Source organism: Colletotrichum higginsianum, chromosome 1, assembly GCF_001672515.1.
Source record: "Colletotrichum higginsianum IMI 349063 chromosome 1, whole genome shotgun sequence".
Lineage (NCBI taxonomy): Eukaryota > Fungi > Ascomycota > Sordariomycetes > Glomerellales > Glomerellaceae > Colletotrichum > Colletotrichum higginsianum.
The window spans coordinates 3,014,636-3,027,961 of NC_030954.1; the positions used below are offsets into that span (position 1 = coordinate 3,014,636).

At 51.7% G+C, this 13,326-nt stretch overlaps 3 protein-coding genes across 3 annotated transcripts; 2 read left to right on the forward strand and 1 right to left on the reverse strand.

Annotated features, from left to right (window-relative positions):
* Positions 1-492: 492 nt before the first annotated feature.
* Positions 493-2,619, forward strand: CH63R_00928 (Ipa protein; the record flags this gene model as incomplete). The annotated part of the gene is made up of 1 exon (XM_018295903.1): positions 493-2,619. The coding sequence occupies one exon, from the start codon at positions 493-495 to the stop codon at positions 2,617-2,619; it is 2,127 nt and encodes a 708-aa protein (XP_018164265.1).
* A 4,591-nt stretch (positions 2,620-7,210) lies between these two features.
* Positions 7,211-8,321, reverse strand: CH63R_00929 (uncharacterized protein; the record flags this gene model as incomplete). The annotated part of the gene is made up of 5 exons (XM_018295904.1): positions 7,211-7,482; positions 7,533-7,599; positions 7,655-7,736; positions 7,810-8,156; positions 8,277-8,321. 5 exons carry the CDS (start codon positions 8,319-8,321, stop codon positions 7,211-7,213), a joined length of 813 nt encoding a protein of 270 aa, XP_018164266.1.
* A 1,776-nt stretch (positions 8,322-10,097) lies between these two features.
* CH63R_00930 (uncharacterized protein) lies at positions 10,098-10,817 on the forward strand (the record flags this gene model as incomplete). The annotated part of the gene is made up of 1 exon (XM_018295905.1): positions 10,098-10,817. The coding sequence occupies one exon, from the start codon at positions 10,098-10,100 to the stop codon at positions 10,815-10,817; it is 720 nt and encodes a 239-aa protein (XP_018164267.1).
* Between the last annotated feature and the right edge of the window lie 2,509 nt (positions 10,818-13,326).

The following is a 13,326-nucleotide window of genomic DNA, read 5'->3' on the forward strand; positions in this document are numbered from 1 at the left end:
GGTCAGCCCTTTGCAATCATTCGAATGGACGCCGGGAAGATCTAGAGCCTTTGAACCTCTTCTCACAACAGCTCACCACAGCTAGGTTTACGACTCAGTGCAGTGACTGATCTCAAAGCTTACCGCCTTCTCCAAGAATCGCGTTATTCGAGAATTATATGGCTATACGAACGAAATAGAGCTGCAGCCCCCCCCCCCAATTACATCATGGCCTATGAGATGGTGAAACCAGTCTGGATTGGGGAGGTAACCAGCTCCAAAGTGTCTTGGTTACAAGGATGCATTTGAGGCGAGCGTGGCTAGAGTTGGATGCTGTGGCTGGTGCAGACAGGACGTGATTTTTGGCGAATGTTTGTTTCATCCCTCAACCGCCTCTCCTCGCTTTACTCTCTTAACCAATCGTGTGCTGCGCGGGGGCAAGATTGTCTTCCTCAAAAGTAACTCATCTTGCTTGTAGACACCTACACAAGATTCACTCCTACACAGTCAAAAATGCAGGAGCCATCGATAAGCGAGGTCGTGAGGGATCTCCATGGCGACCTCGTCCGCAAGCACAAGAGACACGGCGCCGTTGTCGAGGACATCTGGAGGAGTTTCAACCAGAAACAGCGGGCGAGCTGCGTCAAAGCCGGCATGATGGACGGTGTTCTACTGAAGCATTCCCGAGATGTTTCCTTGGGCAACGTGTACAAGATCGTCTCCGAGTGGAACTTGCGCGACCTCACCGAGCGACCTGAGCATCTCTTAAGCATGCTGGAGCACCGGGCCAAAAGCTCGCTCGCGCAACAGTACATCGCTGGTCCCAACGATGGCGAAGGTGACTACGGCATCATTGACGAAAGCATGCGCACCAGAGGCCTCCGTCACGTCAACCCCTTCAAGGATTGTTGGACTTTTTTCATAGACGGGGAGCAATACGGCCTGTCGACGAGGATCGTCTCGGACCACGAACAAGTGTACCGCGACTTTGGCGCAGCTATGGCGGCCAAGGTCTGCATTCCACAGGCCATGGGCGATCTCGTCCTACAGCGGCAAACCACTCTGTTGCAGTCGTTGAACATTCTCATCGAGGACATCCTCGAGCAGGGCTCCAAGGAGCGAAGCCAGAAACAGCGTCCCACGAAGTCGGATGCGACGGCGTCGACCGCTTTCTCAAAGCTCAACATCGAGGACCCTCCCGCTAATCTATCCCTGCCCGGCCTTGTCGCCAGCGCTCGGGACCAGGCGGCTTCGATCACGGAACGCCTCAGCTTGTACTCGGAACCGGTCGTCCTGGCCCACGACGTCAACTTCTGGTTCTTTAGCCGACCGGAGCTTCTGCCCGACGAAAAGGGACGCCGGATGGGCGTCCACACCGACAAGTACATCAGCGCCGCCGTATTCAACACAGTCCACAGCGCCGTCAAGGGAGCCGCCATCTGGAACTACCTCTGCCAGCTCTTGGACCGCCTCGACGGCCTGGGTAACGACAAGGCGCACCGGGTCATTCTCCTGCAGGAGATATCGAATGTCTGCCAGCTCGCGTATACCTCTGCCCAGGCCCTGTTCAAGCGCCACATCCAGTCGAGAACGGCGTCGAAGTGGTACAAGCGAACCTCCAACGCCTACGACAGCGTCGGCAACCCGCGTGTGACGCTCAAGGGCAACCCCGGCGACTTGACAAGGAGCAACCCTCAGCTTCATTATGTACTCCGTCTCTGTCATCCAGACACTACCGCTTCCAAGGCCGTCGAATGGTTGAAGAAGCTGGCCGACCTTCATCAGTCTCACCCGTCAGAGCGGGAGAACCTGGACGAGAGCGAGTTCGAGTCTCTCTGTGACCTGGCCATCGCGATCGTTTTCGTCCAGGATCTACCCAGGACCGTCACGATGCCAGCGCCATCACGCAAAAAGGGCCAACTGTTTGTTTCGAGATCTCAAGAGCTGGAGGCGGAACTGAACAACCTCAAGACGGACCTCGACCTCCGCGACTTTGCAGCCCCGATCGACACACTTCTGGAGCCGGGAATGACTGAGGGCGCCCTCCAGACTCTCGACCAGTTCATCGTCGACAAAGCCGGCGCAAGACTCGGCTTCCTGTACCAGGATCTCGTTGACGAGTGCTTCTCCGATCTCCAGGACCAGTACAGCCAGTACAAGGCCAAGATCGAGCAGGGCGAGAAGGATTGGACGCCGCTCCCTATCCCGGCCCCCGAGCCGCTCGAGACCCTGGTCGAACAGCGCAAGCAGAAGGAAAAGACACGGCCGTCTCACTCGTCCGCCTTCGAGATCGGCCCCCAAACCGAGCACGCGACAGAAGACCCCGCCGTCGAGCCCCAGACCTTCAAGGTCAGCGCTGGGACCGCCGAGGTCTTCGGGACCCTGTTCGACAAGTCGAAGTCACGAGGCGCTGTCAGCTGGGCGGCTTTCGAGGGCGCCATGGCGGAGCTCGGGTTTTCCGTCCTGCCCAAGTACGGCTCCGTCTTCACCTTCGTGCCCCCCGAGACGATGGCGGCGAAGAGGCCATTCACCATCCACCGGCCCCACAAGTCGCAGATCGAGGGGTACAGGACGCTTATATACGCGCGACGGCTCAAGCGGGCGTATGGATGGAATGAGAAGACATTCAAAGTCGCGTGATTCAGGGCTTGTGGTGGGCGATATACAGTTCATGTTGGGGGTGGTTTCATTGGCTTTCGACTTTTCTGAAAGTTGCTCGTCGGCGTGAGCTCTGGAAGCTTGGCCCATCAAGGTTGACAATGTTGTGCCTGTACCGGGTCGGATATGATGCGGCGTCGAGATGGAATTTGCCAAGTCGGATAATGTTAGTGTAGAAAGGCAGAGTACAAATAAACTCTCATCCCGTGTGTTGTCCTGTGTCATCCCGTGCCATCCTGTGCCATCATTCTTGCGATCTCATCCGTGAGTTGTGGTGGCTTTGGGATTAATTCGGTGTGTCCCACTTGACACTCGACCAAATAATAGACGTCGGTAGTCCCATCTCTCATCATGTAGAGAGCAGTGCAGCGACTGGTCGGACGGAATGCCCTCGCTTTCGAAATTCATGGCCCGACACAGCTGGGCAGCAGTCAAGTAGGCGGCGTTCCGACAGACGATTATTGGAGTCGGGCTTCGTAGGCGGGATCGAGGAAAACCACCACGGGCGAACCTTGTGGGGAATCGACTTGTTCAAGCGATACTTGTTGACTTGGTTAGGGGTAGACATGATGGGCAAGAGCTGATCGAGGTTGCTGAAGAAGAAAAGAGATGCGGCGAACTTGTTGTTGGTATTAAACTTCGTCCTTGGAGGGCTCTTTTCGCAGATGCCGGTTTCTCAAGTCCAGAGTTAGAAGAACCTTGTCGAGATGACGCTGGGATAGAATCTCTGACTTGGAAAACGGCTTCCTGTGATTTAACAAATTCGGCCAGACTGTAAGAGTAATCTCATCCGCGCTTCAGCATCTGTTCTTGCATCCAGGTGATTGCCACCATCATTCGATATTTGTCAGCCGTCCGAATTTAATGAAACCGGACCGCTTTAACCTTGTTGTCGACAGAGCCTGGTGACATTTTATTGACGCAGGATGTAAAGCGTGTCAAGAGCATCGCATCTACTCCAAGTGGGAGAAATGGTCCGCACAGTTGGGGATGGGATCAGGTCAAAATTGGGCAAAATACGATGTTGTTGTAGTGTCTAGGTTCTCGACGTTGGCTATGGGGGTGTGGGTGATAATCTAGGTTGTCATGTCTCCTTCCGTTCCCAATTGAATTGAGAAACTCCGATTTCACCTCAACTTCCCAGATGGCAACCCGCCATCTGCTCCTTGTCGTAGTGGGTAGGGACCACATTGGAGCGTGACTGCCGGAATGTTAGTGTGGAGTCACGTGTTGGTTTGTGCTGAAGACGTCCAAGATGGACTAGTGCCTTCGGCCCGGTACCGAGGGTGGGGTGGTGGCCAATGCGTTGGGGTACGGCCCGTGTGTTGGAAATTTCTTCTCCATATTCCTGGATACACCAGAGCATATGATGAAAAAATGTGTTCGCGTCGCCTGGAGGCAGTGTAATACCAGGGACACTGTGGGAGGAGCCATGTGCAAGCACAGAGGGCTCTTCCCTGAAGCCAAAAATAGGAATAATCACGATTGGTCTCCTTAGAGACCTTTCAGAGATTAAACTGAAAAGAACAGATACTACACTTGATCTAAGCCAAAAGGCCTGATTTATATCAGTTAGCAGGAATCGTCAAAAGGTAGGAGTAGGGGTTTACGGACAAAGAGAGCTAAGGAAAAGAAGAGAGAAAACATTGAAAGGACGGAAAGAATCGATGTTTATATAGATTTCTGGTGGGCGGTGTCCGAGGGTGCGGATCAGCCAAAGTGGCAGAATTGGGGTGGACACGAGTCATTTCTGGCAAGGGGAAACCTTAGACCGTGTGGATACTACCGGAAATTGGCCGCCGACATGTCCAATAGGGGCGCCGGACCACAGAAAGCCACCTGTTTGTCTGGGACTGTTCCGGCGGTCTTACCTCATGTTTCCACCAGAGACGGACAGATGCGCTGACACCTAGCATTCATTGGTCGGTGGATGATTCAGGCTCCACTAATCTGCAGTCTGCTGTGTCAAACAGCCGATTCTTTTGCGTTCCATGAATCCAGCCAACATCTCCACATGTTTTGCTCCATCATGCAGCTATGCGAAGTATCGCAACTATGCAGAATAGATGCGAAAAGCAGATACCATTCAGTCACCGAGCTCACCGACACGGGATAAGCTAAGACGTAGACGCGGGATTCCATCTGTCGTGTCATATCATCTGATGAAACCATCTACACCGTGGTTATAGGAGTTTAGTTTGTCGCCAACACGCTCTTCTCGAGGGCTGGCTGAAGTTTCATCGTGTTCCCACCCTCATCTAGATTATCTAGATCGTCCGAACGATCCTAAAGAGCATTCAGGTAGTGCGGTTTCTGACTTGCGATCAGTGTTAGGCACTTTCGGTCGGTACCTTTAATGCTAGGACTGATCGACTCATGCTGACGCCTAGTGAGATGAGTTTTCGTTACAGAACACAATCTCACTCGATTTCGTGTTGTTTTTCGTCCATGTTGTGTTTTGGACAGGCATTGGCCGACAATTGACGGGATGATGCATCAGTCCCACCCGGGGCCGGGCCGCCCGGCGTCCGCCCGGTCGCAACCGCACAATTGAGCTCCACTCCCGACGGACAACACAAGCTCCGGGAAACCCAGAACGGAAGCTAGCAAGACGATGCCCAGCGACAGCGCTGACTGGCAGCAGTGAGGGCAACCCAAGCCGAGCCTGCGGTCGCAAGATTCTCCAGACCCACACGATCATCCTCAAACAAGCAGACAAGCACAAGTGCTTCCACGAATTGGCGCACAACGTTTTCGAGACATAACTGGACAAATGAAAATGAGGACATTGGAGCGACTGAGAACGGCCGTGCAGTTTTCCTGAGTCACGGTTTCCGTGGCTGAGGCCCGCTCGTAAGGGCTGCCTAACAGAGATCCACAAGTAGGTATCCCAAGCAGCCATTTGGGCTAACAAATGATTGCACAAATTGTACAGTTTGCTCCTGCTGTCCTACCTGTTAGTTGAAGACTTTTATAATTAAATGTCGCAGCTGTGTCCAAAGTTACTGCAAAGGGTTCTAGTGTTTTTTCGTGATTAGGATGTCTTGCGTTGTCAGGTAGGCAGACATTGAAGGCAGCAGCGGACTAGTGTCATCTTTACATTCCGCCCAACACTTCCGACAGGAATCCAGTGAATGGAAACCCCATCTCATGGTGGAAATTTACAGCTGGAACATGCAAAGTCTTTCCCGGCGTTTTATGACACAGACCTTCCTGGTAGCCGTTCTGGTCTGGCAGCAAGATGGGCTGCAATGGTTTCTAAGCTCGCCATGTCACAAATCCCAACTTCGTAGGGCCCCTGTTTTTCTCTACCTGCTTACATAAGAGTTTTTCTCTCACTGATCTAGAAGAAAGAGGGCTGAACTTGAATGCAGTCACCTACTTACACCTATCCACCATACTGGCCTCTCCAAAATTTATAGCACCTTTGACACATATACACAGTGAGGTCTCCGAGCTGCGCTTCTATAAAATGTAAAAAATTAATAACAGAGATTGAGCAAGGAAGTTATAGCAATAGCAGGTAAAGAAAGCAGCAGCAACAGGTGCAATCAAGTGTCTCGAGGGTCGATCTATGCTGGATGAAGACTATCATGGAGAATGTATATACACTTTGTTACATGTGTGCCTAAACGTGCAGTCAATCGGTGAACAGTATCTTACACCTTTGCGACTGTTCGACCCTTTTAGTCTTGTGATACTACAATCTTCGTTGGCTAGCGTTAGCAAACACAGGGCCGAATATACGGGGCCGAATATACGGGGCACGGAGCTCCGTCCGACTCGGTATTAGTGGGAACCATGTCCGCTTGATTAGCGAGCGACACAGGACTTCATTAGATGGCCAAATCATCCCAAGACATGCTTGATAGAGGTTGACATTCTAGCGGTTATGCATAATCATCCCAGGGACCGGATCAGAGTACACCATAAAAAAAGGCATGAAAACGAGTGTTGAAGTGGATACCAACTCTAGTAAAAGCAGGATCCATCATTGTTGGAATAAGCCAGCTTTCCTAGCCGCTGATAGACGCGTGAAGCGGGATTGGCGACATTTGCATGAACTGAGTCCCTGCCAGGGGTGCAGCCGGCAGCTAGCACCTAGTGCACTCACTTTGCTTATGTAGACTACTGCTACAGAGGGGGGTCCCGTTGCTCTCTGTCTTCCTTTCCTTAGGTATCAGTTGTTATTAATGGCATCACAGCTGCTTTACCCTGCCAGAAGACTGCGCCGGCCAAAATACATCTTTTAGACACAGTAAGCTCCTTGTCCTTCTAAGTAGTGAGGGCAAAGTGTGACGCCTGCAAAGTCACACAGTGTGAACACACAAGTTTAGCGCACATCCCGCACTCAATCCCATGAACCATTATTTCCCTTTCGAAATGCGCCATTAACACGGCCATGGCAACTAAAATACATCTTCACTCACCTGTGATACCAACAACCTTATTACATCTGTATTCCCAACCCATCCCACCGGTTCGACAATGCGAGAGAGAACATACGTGTAGCCTTTGGCATAACGGATTGTTACCTGCATCGTCCATTTCTCATCCCCACTCGGCAGGGTGTTCAATCGGACGCGGAGGGCTTTCCATGCAAGACAGAAAGAATCGTCGTAGCCACTGGAGACAGTGATGTCGCCGGCCCGACTGGCGAATGTATACATGCGATTGAAAGAACCCGGGACTCGAGAACGTCCCAGGAGCTCGTACCCTGTTGCAGGCCCTCAGTCACCATCGCGGTGAGCATTTTGTGTACCAAGGCGCCTTTGATCCATTGGCGCTGGATCTTTGGGTCTGTAGTGAGAGCTCTCCTTTCCAAAAGCGGTTGGAAAACGCTGTCTTCATGGCGTCAGTAAAACACAGAGGTGCCGTCAACGAGGGAAACATACCGAGTCGTTCACCGTCATGCAGACTCCAAACGAATTCCTTTTGCCAACCCTGGAAAGGCCAAGTACCCTGGAAAGACCAAGCACCCTGGGAAGGTCTTCCTATTGTATTGAGAAAATGATACGGGGCGTTTTCCGTCTCCCGAGTATTTTTGGATGATCCAGAAGAAGTCTTCTACATCCTCGACAGTCGGTAACTCTCCCACGCTACACGTAATCAGCACCACTGTTACGTAGAAGAAGAGGAAGGAGTAGAAACAGAGGTAAAAGGATGACTTACGATTTCTGTTTGATGTCCTGCATGTAGCGATTGAACTGATGCTGGGTAATCGAAGAATGACTGTTGTCACCCGGGGATGAATAGGTTGGCTGAAGGCTCTTCCTATCCTGTTCTGTTCCAAGTAGAATGGCCTGACGGTTGGCCGCCATTGCGTCCATTGCCTTGTCGACACGCGTGTGGGTCATGTCGCTGGATTTTGTCTCGAGAGGCAGATAGACTACCAGAGCATCGGTGGCCTGGAGGTCATCGCGATGCCCTGGTCTCTCGGCTGACGGCTTAGAGGGGTATGACGGCGAAGCTCTTGAGAAGGAGTTGCCGGAACTGTGCTTGTAGGCCGTGGCGCCACTCTAGATCGATCCTGATGTCACTGTCAGAGTTGACGGGTTTGAGTCATGAAGGTGATGTGAAAACGAAAGATGAAAACAAAAGATGGTACCCAGGTTGGAGAGTGATGTGGAAACACAAACTGCCTTGAAGAAAGGAGGAAGGAGCCAACTGATACGAAGGAACATTTTGGAAGAAAGGGGAAAGGACTGGAGCAAGCATGGAATGAGGAAACACCTGATCAGGAAGGAGAGTGGAAGGGAAGGAAAGGGCAAACAGTCAGCAGTCAGACATTCAGTTAAAGATGACTACATTGCAAATCGCAAAGGAAGGCACAACAAAGTGACGCTCTTCTACAAACGATTGTACAGGTAGGCAGGTAGGATAAACAACAAAGAAAGCGCCTGCCTACACCTAAATTTGCTAACTGTAGCAGCTATATTGCTTTGCTTTTGCCGTAATGTCAGCTTCCAGAAAACTTATAAAGGTCATTTAGGCTTGCATACCTTCCGTATATAAACCTCCCTTACCACCCTACTTGCCTTCTCACTTGCCTTCACTCACTTGCCTCATTTCACTTACCTTTCCTCACTTGCTTTTCCTTTCCCACACTAGCCTTCAATTCAGTCAATTTCATACCCTCACTCACTTGCCTCACTTACCTCATTTCACTTACCTTTCCTCACTTACCTTTCCTCACTTACCTTTCCTCACTTACCTTTCCTCACTTACCTTTCCTCACTTACCTTTCCTCACTTACCTTTCCTCACTTACCTTTCCTCACTTACCTTTCCTCACTTACCTTTCCTCACTTACCTTTCCTCACTTCCTCTCCCTCATTTGCCTTACTTCATCGACCTGAACCAACTTTTCTTCCTATTATCTCAGTCACTTTACCATCACTATCTCACCAATTTTGCACCACCGCTCCTTTTCTACAGCTCGACAAACGTAGGAAGCAACACTTAGGCCGCCCAGACCCCATTGTCCTCACTTCAACTCAACTCTTCTCCCTCATTTCGGGCAACCTTTCATCCGTCATTTCGAACCAACCATCCCTTCCTCGATGAAACTGGCTAGCTTTCTTCCAGTCCTACTGATATCAGTTCCCGACTCCTTCCTGCCTCAAATGAGGGGAGGTGATGGTTGCAAGGCGCTTTTTCTGTCGACGGGCGGCCGTCCCCCAACCTTCCAGCCGCATCGCCATCATCTAAGACCAACCCAATTCGCCCATGATGGCACGTCTCTGTTCCAACAATTTTCTTGCTGCCCCTCGCTCTCCTGCCGTCATTCCTTTCAAGCTCCGTTGAGAAGAACTGGAAGAAGGTGTCGAACTGGACGAGTGGGACCTCCCAGTGTCTGCACATCCACGATCTCCGGTCCTACGGCTCCAACAAAACAACCCATATTTATACGTCAGTCCCACCTAGGTCTACCTTGTTTTGAATACAGGATGAGATACAAACCGCTTCAGCTACTTACGCATGTTGACTTCTTTCGGGATGAGTCATGACATGAACAAGAGGCAGGACGATATCGCATCGAGCTGGATGAGATAAATGAGGAATGGGATGAAGTCGTCAAGGAGCGGCTTCAGACGATAAAAGAAGCTGGAGCGGACGGCCAGGCAACGGTATGAGACGGCCAAGACGATTGAACGCTTCAAAGAACAGACTAACGACCGGGACTTCCAGACGACCGACTCTCTCGTTGGATGACACTATCTAAAGATCCTGACGGCAAGTTGTAGTCGTCGGATCTTCGAAACGAAGCCCATGACATTATCGAAACGAGATCTATGAAATCCTCGAAACCCCGGTTCTCAAACGACGCTTATCACCAGATGTCACGAGAACATGTCTTTCACTGCTTCTCGCTCGAAAAACCACGCTGTCACCCCCTATGCAGGTGTCCGCCAGCTGATTCTTTCGGAGCTTAGCCGCTGAGCCTGGTCTGGGGATGATATGCTGGAGCCATCAACCCTGACCGAGTACACCAGCCCATGGAGGCGCATTATCGCTTTTGTCGCCGACCACATCCCCAACCAAAAGGTCTGCGGCGCCATGACCTCATTCGCCGGGCCCCTAGATCGAGCCACAGTGAAGAACGTATGGGCGGCATTCTGTATGACTGGGGGCACAATTCCTACGTCTTGGGAAGTGGAATACCGAAACGGAGAGCAAATCAAGAAATTCGAGACGATTTTACGATTGGCTACGCGGCCTCGACCCATTTATGCCGAGGTCGAGAAGGCGTTCATGGTTGCGCAGAACCTAAGAGGTGTCAACTATCACGGGAAAACATACGATCGAGACGAAGCCATCGATTACGTCAAAGCGAAGGAAGATGCAAAGAAGAAAACAGAAGAAGAAAAGAAGAAAAGGGCCCTCAAGAAGGATCAGAAGAATCAAGATGTCGCCAAGAACAGAGAGAAGGGCGATGAAAGTGTCTCTAGATCGGCTGCTCAGGGAGCTCATGAGGAGGCCAAGAAAATGGCGGACGAAGAGGCCGAGAAGAAGAAGGCGGAGGAAGATTTGGCGAAGAGAAGAGAGGAGTTAGAAAAGAGAGAGAGGAAAGTGGACGAGAGAGAAAGGGCAATGGCAAACCAACGAGAGAAACGGAATCGAGACTTCGACACCGACGCACAAGACGAAAACAGACCGGAAAACAAGAAGGAGAAGTAGATGTTGAAATGCCGATCGGATTATCGATGGGAAATTGAAGAAGGCGGCCTGGCAGGGTCAATCAGATCACACGGATCCATCTCCGTCAGAGTAGGTCCGTCTGGCCAGCCACATCACGGCCTTCGCCGATTGCTGCCCTTCAGTTAGACCCTTCCTTCTACACACCCAGCAATCCACGAATAACCTCACGATATTGAGACTGTTCGTTCACTCGAGTGACCCTGTGATACCGACAGTAGAAGAACAACCAAGGCCGCAATGATTCCATGGAGGAAGATTACGTCGATGAGTCTGGTCAGACATCATCAAAAACGACAGCAAGAGAGAATCAACCAGCGGACGGAGGAGCAATTCCAGGCTGTCTGACCATTCCGGGACTCATCCCCAACAGAAGGGACATAAAGGTTTCGATGGGCATCATAATAGAGGGAGGATGCGCTAGGTTTTGTACTTCTTCTCTTTTTGACGCATTTTGATAGACTTGGCCAAAGAGGGCGGGATAGGGTCGCAGTCACATACAGACACACAATAATGAGATGCTTGCCTTCGCTATCAGACTTTACAATTCCTGACAAGATCTATCCCAAAGAACAAGTCAGATGAAATGTTACTCTAAACCTAGGGCTTGCCTAAGATAGAAAGGATAAAGGAGAAGATTAGTTGTTTTCTAGAACAATTGCAGTATATACAGTAGGATAAACTTCTTTCTACTTCTAAAATAACTAGACTAGATTGGCTGTTTATTTAAGAAGACCAGCAGTATTATTATCACCTAAAGACAATAAGGACTAATCTCCTAATGACACTTAATCTTGAGACCAGCTAGAACATCTCGTCTAACGGACTTCTTTAGTACCAAGAGGCCTAATCGTCCGAAAGAGCACGGCTCGCTTCATCGCAGGTTTAGTCCAATGTGTTCTAATCGTCCGGGGGGAAGGGTCACCTACACCCACAGAAAACAAACTCCAGCGACGATCCCAGGTGCTCTCGTCCAGGTCAAAGATCACAGGTCACAGGTCATCGCAAACACAACCTGAGGGACGGCGCGCAATCTATCATCAGCCAGCCAAGCCGGGTACTTCTCCAGACCGAGTACTCATGTGGTCCGGAACCGAGAAAGATTCAACGGGATAGTCCCACCGGCCGCAGGCAGGCACGGCCTTGATCGGACCTCTTGGCCGTGGCCAGGGGGGGGGGGAAGGAGAGGAGAGGGGACGATCGCAAAGGTTTACTCTTTACTTGGACTGAACTTCGATGCGATGTGTCTGAGCGTTCAACAAACAGATGAAAGGTCGGTCAAGCTTCAAAGCCCACGGTCCAAGGGCCAAGGTCCAAGGCCAACATTGCGAGAGCCAGACCCCTTCCCCCCGTTGATCGGCTCAGCCCTGCAAAGACGACGCAACCGAAGTCGTCAGCGGGCCCGGTCGTCAGGACTTTCAGGTTAGGATTAATTCACAGAAACCGAGCTCCGACCACGGGGGGTGGCGACGACGACCACGGGCGGCCGGGAGAGTGGGGATGGTGCTGCAATCTTGATCCCAGGATTGGAAAATCTGAAGGGTCTCCCCTTGACTATCCGTCCACTTTTGCGGAGTGAGATGAGGGTCTAGAAGTGCGGCGTCGCATTGAAGATTTGGATGAACGATCGGGCGTCAAGTCGGATTTGGGGGCTCAGATCCGGAGCCTCATCAGAAGGGGGGCAGGCATGCAGCATGCCACATGCCACATGCCATATGCCATGATTCAGCGGCCTCCTGCCTGGGGCTCCCGGTCATCAAGTGACGGCGGGCAGGATTATGTCTTAACGGCGGTAGGATGAGGGCGGACAGGCTACGGTCAAGGCACGGGTGCGGTAGGACAAAGGGGTGGTCAGGAGAGGGCCAAAGAATGTCGAGATCGGCGCTAGAAACAATAGCAAGGACCCTTTGGATCAGTGCAAATGCGAGGAGCAGACTAAGCTAAGCAGAGAGCAGACTAGGAGACGGTTAGAGGGGCGTCAGCTGGCGAGAGCACGTTGGCAAATGGCGAGACGCCAACGGTGAACGGCCGGATAGATGATACATAGCTCGATGGCGAATCGTGCTGGAGGGGGCCACAGAGGTGGCTGTGTCAAGTCTGTCCGACGACGAGGACGACGACAATGAGTGAGGCGGGCGGGCGGGCGGGCGGTGGGAGGATGAACGGAAAGCGGGCGGATTTTGCCGCGGTGCCTTTCGGAGTGGGTGGTGGTGTTGGTGGTGGTGGGTGGAATAGACGGAATGGATGGAATGAGTGCGATATGGTGTGTGTGTGTATGTGTGTGTGTGTGTGTGTGTGTGGGACGGGGCGCGCTGGGGAAGGGAGGCGCCGCGGAGCTATTTTTACCCAAAAGCTTTTTCTCGCGTCCGCCTCTGTCCTGTCGTGTGGTGTGCGACGTTGACATTCCAGTATTGAAGCATGAATGGGCATTGTTCGTAGCTCTCTGCAAGGTTTAGGCGCGCGTTGTGCTTCCATCTCCATCCTGGGCCAC